Source organism: Cryptotermes secundus, unplaced genomic scaffold (genome assembly GCF_002891405.2).
Source record: "Cryptotermes secundus unplaced genomic scaffold, Csec_1.0 scaffold828, whole genome shotgun sequence".
NCBI lineage: Eukaryota > Metazoa > Arthropoda > Insecta > Blattodea > Kalotermitidae > Cryptotermes > Cryptotermes secundus.
In genome coordinates this window covers 94,996-106,698 of record NW_019720720.1, presented here as the reverse complement: position 1 = coordinate 106,698, position 11,703 = coordinate 94,996, and the positions used below count along the sequence as shown (strand labels likewise).

General features: G+C 35.3%; 1 protein-coding gene across 1 annotated transcript; it reads left to right on the top strand.

The window, feature by feature from the left end:
• The first annotated feature begins 231 nt into the window (after positions 1-231).
• LOC111872243 (dnaJ homolog shv) lies at positions 232-9,375 on the top strand. Its single transcript, XM_023865943.2, has 5 exons — positions 232-336; positions 545-929; positions 1,802-1,944; positions 4,051-4,463; positions 5,298-9,375. Exons 1-5 carry the CDS (start codon positions 269-271, stop codon positions 5,360-5,362), a joined length of 1,074 nt encoding a protein of 357 aa, XP_023721711.1. The 5' UTR covers positions 232-268; the 3' UTR covers positions 5,363-9,375.
• Positions 9,376-11,703: the final 2,328 nt, after the last annotated feature.

Here is an 11,703-nt window from a genome sequence, read left to right as displayed (position 1 = left end):
CAATGCAGCCAACATTCGAATCCTTTGCATAATGCCATCGCAGCATTTCTTTATATTTTTATACAGTATGAGATAACAGAAAATCAGTTTACGCATGTATATTTCATTAACAGCGTACTGGCTGAAATTATGTTCGTTTGGAAATTAATTGTAAATGGGAATTAAAAACTGAATCTTACTATTTAATTTTTCATTGATTGACTTCCAAGAACCAATCAAAACATACCACATCCAGCCCATCCAGCTGTCTGCCAGATATTAAAAAGCTATGGCTGGTGTGGGTGTGAGGGTGCTTTTGGTATTTAATTTATTGTACATTACAGCTGTATTTGCGGGGTGAGTACGTATAACACTGGGTTCAGTATGCCAAATTTCTTGTAAACTGTGTAAAATAAATGTTTTACTGCAGCCGAAAATGCGATATATTTACAATTCTGTAACCGGTTGCATGAAAGAGGTTAACCAAGTAATTCCAATTTCTGCAAATTTTAAAGTTTTTAAGACTAGTCTTAAGTTTACTCCATAATCATGTAATCTTTTGTAGTCGGGACTTCTATGCAATTTTGGGTGTACCAAGAAATTCCAATACAAATCAAATTAAAAAGGCGTATCGCACGTTGGCAAAAGAGCTACATCCCGACAAAAATCAAGATGACCCTGATGCATCAAGAAAATTCCAGGACTTGGGTGCAGCATATGAAGTCTTGTCAGACCCAGAAAAGCGCGAGACATACGATCGGTGTGGCGAAGACTGCCTCAAGAAAGATGGTATGATGAATGGTGCTGATCCCTTTGCAAGCTTCTTTGGTGATTTTGGTTTCAATTTTGGTGGAGGCTCAAATAACCAACAGGAAATACCAAGAGGTGCAGATATTGCAATGGATTTGTTTGTGTCATTGGAGGAACTGTACAGTGGTAACTTTGTAGAAGTGAGTACTACTTTTTATTGATAACACTAAAACTTAAAACAGGAATCTACAGGATTATCCTTTAGATACTGGACTGTGTACTGCACTTCTAGAGGCAAAACTGGTCATTACCAGTAAATTTCTAAATAGGTTTTAAGTATAGTTTAAACAGAAAGGTTTATAGGACTTGTCCTATATTATGTAACAATGATCTATAGATACGAAATAAATAAATAAATAGATTGCTGCTGTTCCACTCACTGATTGTCACATTTATCCATCCCAGAAATTAAATAAAATAACATACAATATCGCCCCACCATATAAGTGTTCAAGCATGTGCTTGAATTCCACCAAAAATATCTATCTGTTACCAAATTTGCGGGTGCTTTTTATGCAAAACACAGTATCTATTGGGAAATGTAGCCAGCATGTGAAAATGTTTTGCTTCAAAGAAGGGAATGAAGTAGCCTTTTTCACCATTCACAATTAGACATTAATAAGATGTATGCATACAGTTTTGGTTTCCACATACCAGTGTTCTAATGCGTTTAAATAATACAACAAGAATTTTATTTCATTACTGTAACAAATAATGTGGTCTTTTATTCATAGATGTCGTGAATGGAGAGTTATAGGCATGATCAATGTTTTGCTGTTTCATTTGAAACTCTGGTGTGTGATAGTATAAACTAAGTTTTATCTGGGTATATAAATTTTAAATGAAATTTCACTGCATGTTATTACTTTTGCCAAGGCTGAGTGTTCTGCTACGCTAGGAGAAACGAAGAGTCAAAGTTTCTGTACAGTGAGAGAATAATATTAGAGTCTGTGCTTTTTGAACCGTCATTTCCCTATTGCATCAAACAGTTTAATTCACCTATCTTTTGCAGATTACTCATAATAAACCAGTCATTAAATCAGCAAAGGGCACCAGAAAATGTAATTGCCGTCAGGAGATGGTTACAAGGCACTTAGGCCCAGGTCGGTTTCAGATGATGCAACAGTCAGTGTGTGATGAATGTCCCAATGTGAAGTAAGTAAATTTGTTTTAATTTAGTGTTGTAGTATGGAAAGTTGGAAAGAAAATACAGAGAGATTCATTCATTTGCTTTTGGCCTTATTACTGCCAGCTCATAGAGCTAGACACCAGCCAGTATTCAGCTTCTTTCTGATTAGAAAATCAACTGCTACCACACATTCAAATCAGATGTTCTGCTCGTGGTAAAAATGTTATTAATAAAACCATTTTGTTGACCTCATACTACAACAGCTATTGAAAGTTGTATCCTACAGCAATGGTTCACATTTCATGTCTCTGTGACAGACTGTGTGCAACATGTTGAAGTTCACTTTCACTGATTTTGAGAATAAAATTTTGGATTTCAAGCTTCATGGTCTTCATCCAAGGAAGGTGGAAGTCATAGTCCTCATTATTTATTCATTAAGAACATCCAATAGCATCTGCACTGATTTTTCTGTAGTATTTATTGGAATATTGTCTTGCTGAAAGTATGTATTACTCTTTTGTCTTTATTTCATCATAAAAAAGAGATGCAAAATTTCATTTACATGCCATTCTGAAAAGAACATGGAATTCTTCATTCTTCTTGTGTTTGGAGTACCCCATACACCAAGTTCCTAGCCATGTAAGGGGCTGTATCTGATAACATATAGACTTCAAGTATACCACTGGCGCGTGTTCTGCGAATTTTGTAACCACTGAGACAAAAACAGGCTTCATTCTTCATAAAATGTAGCTGAGGGCCAATTATACTATTATGAATATTATTATTATATATTATTATTTTGTGTACAGACTGAATTTCAGTATTTCCAGGGATACCTTAAAGACACTGGTTTTCTGCACAATGGACAAAATGTTTTCTTGGACTCAGTTGAAGTCTTGGTTGCATGTCTAGTTTCTAGGGTCACCATATGTCTTGGTTGATATTCTTGCTCTCAGCAAATGACACAGTTTCATGCCACTTTTTGTACAACAGTCACACATGGTTGCTTAGTAGAGGTGATTTTGGGCACTGCAAATAAAATTTACAGACACATGTATATGAAGATTTATTTCTTTTAATGTACTTCTCAACAAACAACACACATTTTCAGTGCTGTATCTCATTATGGTTCAGCACAAACATAATGAATACTCACAGCTAACTCATCACAAGAACAGATGTGCAGAAAGTAATGGAAGTGAACTGTGCACTTTCTGTCAGGGTGGCTGTGTAACGGTAGGATCTGTTTATGTCACTGCATGCTTACTGCTAAATGGTTGTTTCAAAGAAATGCCTTAACTGTTGGCTGAAGCTCTCTATATTTATGCTGCTAATAGCTATTTAGCTGCAGTTGCACATATGTATATATGTAAAGTTGATGTAGTCCTGTATTTTCATGGTGTGTGAAACTGGTGTTGATATGCACAGACTTCTTACACTATTGCCATGTTTTATAATCCAAGGTAATATTGTAGATTAGTCCCTTAGTCAGGTGCAAAATTGTGATGTTACATTTCATATACTTCAGGGCCTGATTAAAAACAATATGACTTTAAAGCAGGCGTACATTTCATAGCACCAAGTCTTGGATTTTACATATAACAGCTGAACAATATTAAACAGTTTGTGTTATGGTAAGAGTCCCAGAAGTGGTGTATGAAATTTAAGGAATGTCAAGGTTTATGTTCCAGTAACATATAGAAGTTTGTGATGCTGGTACGTTACTACAAATATTATGTTTCTGGATATTATCCATCATTGTCTTTATCCAAAAACCATCCTGTTTATTTCTCAAGACAGGTCTGGAGATAGGGACTAGCTCTCTTGATTGGGCCCAACTGAGTAGGTTTTACCTGAAGATGGAGAAAGAATCCAGTCTCCGAAACGTATTTTGAAAAATAAACGGGACGGTTGTAGATAAAGACAAGATGATGGATAATGTCCAGAAACATAATATTTGTATTTATGCTCCAAATTATTACAAATGACAAAATATGACATTGATCCATCCATCCTTCTGTCTGTTAATGCAGAGACATGTTTGTAATTATAAGTGTTCTGTAAAATTGTTTTAAACTATTTTATGTTTCTAATATGTACATGAAACATAAAAATTCCAATTTCCTTTTCAGATTGGTAAATGAAGAACGAACTCTAGAAATTGAAATTGAGGCTGGCATGGTGGATGGTCAGGAATCTAAGTTCATTGCTGAAGGAGAACCTCATTTGGATGGAGAACCAGGCGATCTAGTGCTGAAAATCAGAACTATGCCACATGCAGTATTTGAACGTCGTGGTGATGACCTGTATACAAATGTAACATTGTCACTCCAGGATGCCCTTGTTGGCTTTACAATGGAGATAGAGCACTTAGATGGACACAAAGTACAAGTATCTCGTGACAAAGTAACATGGCCAGGAGCCAGAATACGAAAAAAAGGAGAAGGCATGCCAAATTACCACAACAATAACCTTCATGGTACACTTTACATCACTTTTGATGTAGAATTCCCAAAGTCAGAACTTTCTGAAGAGGATAAGAAAGGTAATTCTTGCTATCACAAGCATCCAAATTGTGATGTATTACTACCATTTCTGTTAGTAGTTAATAGTAATGAAATAAGACAAAATATAATCTGGTTTGCCCAGACAATTCATACTTAAGTTAAATTCAGGCCACTCAAAATTTAAGAAAGTTTATAAAATTGAAAGTTTTTTTAAAGACATTGATATTTGAATATATCAGACTGTTAAATTTAATTCTTAACTCCTTAATCCTTGGGTGTGCAGAACAAGAATTCATTCTGATTTCATGAATTATGCAGGTGTGTCAGTTGCAATAATTTTTCTTCAAGGAGAAGTAGGTTTAATATATGCATGTGTTTTAGTGTTTTTCAGTTTGTGACATGTAAGGGTAACTCTTCATCCTGAGTTAAATACACTAGTTGAACAAAATATCTGTGTATTTTTATATGCCTGTGTGTACATTATTCCACTGAAACATTTCATTTTTGTGTGATTTTGAATTTAATATTTGCTTCAGCTCATATTACTTTGCAATGTCACTTGCTGTATGGGAAGGCCGTGTTATAGCTCAAGCGATTAGTCGCTGGCTTCCCACCACAGCAGCCCAGGTTCGATCCTGGGTCTGGTCAAGTGGGATTTGTGGTGGACAAAGTGGCGCTGGGTAAGGTTTTCTGTGAGTACTTTGGTTTCCCCTGCCAATCTTCAGTCCACCAATTGCTCCACAATCACCCTCACCTGTCATCTGGGGCTGGTACAATAGGCCAGAAGTGGTTGCAGTACAAGGTACTTAGTCCCACCCCACTAGCATAAAAAAAATTACTGTATGGGAAGTAACCACTTTAATTTTTTTCAGCTATAAAAAATATCTTGAATCAAAATTCAAGCAACAAAGTGTACAATGGTCTTCGTGGATTTTGACAATCATACTAGTTTAAACAATATGAATCAAACTTGTCACAAGTGAGGATAAGCTGTGTAATAAGCATCGACTAAAATAAAGTTGGAGACAACCAAGATAAAGTGTTGACTGGTGAAGCCTTTGAAAATATTGTGCAAGTATCCTGGGTGGTATATGCAACAAGCTCCCAGTTTCAAACTCTGCTATCTGTTCCATGTGCACTACAATTCCTGGAGAGATCGTAATGCTGATGTTTGCACTGGAAGACAGAAATATTATTTATTGTCTGATTTTGGGTTTCAAGTCCAAACAAAGCCTCATGTGTGTTGATGTGACTACATGAATTTCCATGTTCTAGTATTACATCATTTCATCTTGTGTTAATATTTTCACCACACCTTCATGACTACTGACAAATTTAAAACAGAGTGGACTAATTAATGAATTGTACTAGGAATGAAGTAATGAAAAGGCCATAGGACTGTGACTAGCTAACAATGCTCCACACAACTTACTTGACACTTTATGTTAATGCAAGTTGCTAATTATATCAACACCACTGCAAGGTGATCCTCAGGTGTATTCCATCTCAAAACAAATCCTTCCAAGTTGTTCTGGGTCATCTGACAATCCCCTGTATCCTATAGGTTTATAGTGCATTGCTCTTTGGGCTGTCCTTTTATGTTACATTTGTAGAAGGTGTCCATGGCACTCACGGGCTTTTGCATTCTTGTTTCTGAATTATAAATCCTCAGTTGGGTGTATACTGTATTACTGTAATCATGCTCATAGAGGCTGTGTACCGATACTTATAGAAATTTTGATTCTTCTCTTTCAATATATCTTCTATCAGTTATATTTAATGGCCAGTTTTCAGATCCATGTATTAACACAGGGACTGCCATTGAATTATAAAATTTGCCAATTATATGTCATAGTGTTGGTGAGAAACCATTAAATTATAGGCCACAAACTATCATTCACACTCACTCACTGAGAACCGAGCCCTTCTTGAGGAGCCGCCAATTGTGTAGCTACTCAAGAACTTCCCAGCATTTCATGGAACCAAAAGGTTAATTACCATGCTCACCAGAGTCCTCCACTAGTATCTTATCCCTAGGCAGATTCCATACCATCCCACAAACTATCAACAAATATTATATATTATTTGTGGAGTTAACAAATGGCATAAAATAAGTGCTTTGGAATATTGCTGCTACTTTTTACTGTCTGTGACATAATTTGATTTCAGTTTTATGAAATTTATCATTTCAACCATTTCTTCTTACTATAATAGAAACCCTTTCCTGTTCCACTGAGAGAAAATAGATTCCATCCTTTACCACAATGGTACAAATTTGTTACAGATATATGTACAGCATTTGAAAACAAGATGTGTTTAAAGTGAAATAAAATGAGTGTAATGCTAAATTTTAAACATTACTTTCTTGTTATCATTCCTAAGTTTAACTGTGATAATTATATAAATGTGGAAAGTGTTGAATTCAAGGCATATGTAAAATGTGTTTTTGAGAATGTAATATTGTAGTGTATTCTTTGAAAACTGAGATTCTTGCTAGATTCTGTAATGAGTAAAAGGCAGGTTATTTAATGAAAAAACTGAAAGAATGTGATGTTAGTGTATTTAATTATATAACAGAGGCAGGAACTCAAACATCACAGAATACTTTAAAATATAAAATACACTTTATTGTACACAATATAGTAAAATTCATAAACTTAAGACAAGGAAGCATCTTTCAATGTTCTTGATACCTGTCACCAGGTTTTACACTTCAGTTGTGTTATCATAATTCAAGAATACTTAGTAAGGGCATCATATTGAACACTGCATACATTTCTTTAAGAAATGGTGATTCTGACTGTACAGGAATGTCAGATGAAAGAGGGACATATGTCTCTGAACACTGGTACAGAGCATCTGCATTGTTGCATTTACAAAATGTCTGTCCAAACAGTGCATCAGCACATGGATGACATATTAATTTTCTTGAAAAGTTCGTATAAATAAATGTATAATATGGATTAAATTTACCCACAGTAGGGCCAAAGGTGAGATTTTCTTTCAGAGAATATGAAACCTAATTGTAGTAATTCCATGGTGCAAAGTCCTTTTTGAGAAGTTAATATCACTCATCTAGTGAAGAAATTTCCCACACTTCATGATAGAATCTGGAAGATTATTGCTATATTTACAAGAACAAATACTGGAAGAATCATACAGATAATATAAAAATAACATATTCAGTAAGTGTCACATTGCTACACTGGTGTTGTAGGCGAGATTATAAAAAACATGCAAAATAAGGGGATGAGATTTTAAAATAAATTCACATGTTGAAAAACTGCACTCAAGACACAAAGGTCACCAGTGTTCTCAGTAGGGAGAAAAAGACATGTTCCTCTGAGCTTAGACTGGTATTTTTCATAATTACTTCAGTTTTATTAGTGTGACACTTCGTTATAATCTCACACAGATCATTAGTTTTACTGTATGGAGATATGACTTAAAACCAAAATATAACTTAATTTGTGTAATGTGTAATATTGATTTGTGAAGATTTCATTTTTACATAACGTTTTATCTTAAATTCTGTTCATATCTATTAGCCTTGATGCAATTCTTCATTTATCAGTTAACTTTTATACGTATTTCTCTCTGGTATTATCTTCTAATTGGTATTAGAGTACATTATGAGTTTGCCTTACTGTTTATCCTAAAGGGATTACATTCATATTTCTACAAAATCAGTAATCACAGTTTATTACAATGCTTGTGTGCTACTTGAGTTAACCTTCTCTCACATGGTTGACCATCAACTGAGCTATGTTTACTGATTCCATTATTTTCATTATGTATACCTTTACTGATTACTTCTCTTCCAGTTTCAAATAGCATTATATTTGATAAACATTGATTTTTATTGAAATATCAAATACAGTGGTGTAAATGTCAACTTTAATTTTTAATATTTATCATTCTTCAGAAATCATGGCATGTTAATTATGGTAGAATGTTCTTTGGATATTATCTTTTGTCTAAGGGTAGAATCTGGTAGAAGTGGTTGACCTTGGATCTTTCTATTGTTCACTGCAAAGTATCAACTGCAACAACAAGAGTCATCCAAAAATTGTAGCATTTGCAATTTTCACAGGAATTCAGGCAGGCTTAACTATCTTACTTTCTATTCAATGGAGGACAAAGAACCTACTTAGTCTTGCTTTACAGTTTCCTAAGGACCTTGATCTCCTTTACTACAAAGGCCCATTCTCTCTTATTTGCATTTTGTCCTTATATCTTCACTTTCTTTCTCCAGCAACCTCGATGAGGACCTTCCCATTTTTTTCTACCATCTGGCTTCCTTATAACCACCCTTGTTTCATGTATATATTATTTGTTCAGGCCATGGGCAACATCCAGTGATAAGGAAACCTTTATTTAATAGAACCCACACATACCCTTTCCTCTTACCTGAGGGTTGAGACAGCCAGCCCAAGACTGTCATGTACTGGCATATAGAGGATGGCCCAAAAGTCAGTTAACTAGATAGTAAAATGTACACTAAAATATGTCAGAAATTTCTTTATTATTTACTGAATTTACAAAAAGTGTTCAAAATAAGATTCTCCACGTTCAATGCGCAACTCACAACTCTGTGATACCATTCTACAAATTTACTGGCAGGTTTAAATCTGAACATACCTGTTAACTACAAGAGAATGTTTTAAGTTAACTGACTTTTGGAACACTATATTTTATCCACACAAAGGATAACAGTCACCATAACGATACAGGTTTTAAACCATAGGAACAAACCTTTGAATCACAGTCCAGTTTGTCCTAATGCAGATTAATCTTTATTGTATCAGAGTTAAATCCCTCCTCATTTCAGGAGCTCAGGGTCTTAATTAAATAATGGCATGTAATTAAAACTATCTTTCTTTTTAATGTAAATTTCTCTATAACTACTCATGATAAAAGATGAAATAAAAAGTACCTTAAAAAGCAAAATGTAGATGAAAGTACTGCAAAACATTTCATTTCTCTAATTTGTCATATGCCAGCGACATACGAGGTCTGAATAAAGTTTGTGAACTCATCATGTTCTTGCCGTGGCAGCAGCAGACAGAAACCTCAGTATGGTTTGATGTTGGCATATTAGTGTTTCACAGCTGTGGTGTTGTTGACCTATGGCAGTCTCTTTCCGAGTGTCATCTATTATTGTCCAAGTGTGTTTTGGTGTGCCGTCACCAACTCTTGGATCTTGCATCATGACAGTGCACCTGCTCACATGGCACTGTCTGTGAGGGAGTTTTTAGCTAGTAAACTGTGCTGGAACACCCTCCTTATTCACCAGATCTAGCCCACAGTAATTTTTTTCTGTTGCCAAAGATAAAGGAAACATTGAAAGGAAGGCATTTTGATGACACTCATGACATCAGGAGTAATACAATGGCAGCTCTGAAGGCCATTCCACTAAACCAGTTCCAAGATTGTTTTTAAAGGTGGACTAGGCGCTGGCATCAGTGCATAGCTTCCCAAGGGAAGTACTTTGAAGGCAAACACAGTGATATTCAGCAATGAGGTGTGTAGCACTTTTACCACGATGAGTTCACAAACTTTATTGTTAGACCATGTATATGAACCTATTATAGAACCTTGAACTTTTGTATTAGTAACAGATAACATGCACAAAAAGTCCACCTCTAAAATGAAAATGAAGTTTATTGTGCCATTCAACAGTGAGAAAATATGCTATGTTCTCAAAACATTTTTAAAATTCCAGATCAGAAACAGTATTGCACAAAACTAATGTTACACGGAAAGTACAGCATTCACAATGACTCTAATTTACAAGTATATGTAAATGACACAATCCAGAATCAAGTTATTCATTATCAATGATACTGGTAATAATAAGAGAACACATTTGAATACTGGGAAACACCTGCTTCAGCACAACACTAAAAGGGCCCCATACACTATAAAAGCAGTGATACAGATATGATGCAGGTTGCAATATGTCTGAAGACATTTCAAGAGACATATTTCAGTGTCACATGGTTGCAAAGTATGCATCAGTATCCTAACAGGCATGATACTATAATACCCAGAAGCTGACACAACCATGGATCAATGTGCCTGCGCACTACTGAATGAGATTATACCGCCATGCAAGACTTGTCATGTTGGATGGTGTTACCATCTGTATCAGAATGCATGCAGTCCTCAACTATCTACATGCTATATAAAACAATCGGTAATTGGACTCAAACCCACTTAGAAGCATGTTCATCAGCCACAAAATCAACTTCACAACATGCATATTAACAGAACAAAATCACACTAATTCAAAAATACATACTTCAAACACTGTATATACATTACGTAAGAGAGAGCCTGGGACAAATCACTATGAATAACAGTAAAATCCTGTTACATGTTACTGTTAACTAGGACAACTGCTGATCTAACACTACATATATATCCAAAAGTAACAAATTAGTGAAACATAACTAGGTAATCAGCATAGACTAGAAATAAGTTATCACATATCTGTGTTAAAAACACAGTATTTAAAAAACGCCTAGAACAAACAACATGGGAAGTAAACAGCTGCTTCAGATCTAAAGACTTTACCACACTTATATTATTTNATTGGTGTCAGAAGTGGGATCAGTAACGCAAGACACGTTACATTATCATCTACAAGATGGATATAAAATTGTACTGGTTTCTATACATCCATATCTCCAAGCCAGTGTTTCATTTTTCATGAAAAAACCATATAAAAATGCAATCTGCTTCACTATAATTTTTTTAATTTGCTTAGTGGGGGGTGGAGTCCAACTGGGTCCACTTGGCATGGCAGCCATTGATTGCCCTATTGTAGCCTTCCCCGGGTGATTATGATGATGGAGAATTTGGTGGAATGAAGATTGGCAGGGGAAACCGAAGTACTCGGAGAAAACCCGCCCCAGTGCCACTTTGTCTACCACAAATCCCACTTGACCGAACCCGGGCCGCTGCGGTGGGAAGCCAGCAACTAACTGCTAGAGCTATTGCTTCACTATACCACAAAATCATGTAGAAAAATAAAGCTACAAACATCATATAAGAAATACATTATAGTCTGTCCCATTCAACTCATTTCTCTGTAGACTAAACAGTCTGCTGTATGTTTTAAATAGCTTTAAGTAAGAGAGATGAGGAAAAGGAAATGTAACAAATTTATGTAATCTTTACTGTTCACTTGTATGTTGAGAGTTCAACAATGGTTTATTTCTAAATACAACCTGTGAGGAAGGTACAACAAATATTAATTCCAGGAGCAAACAG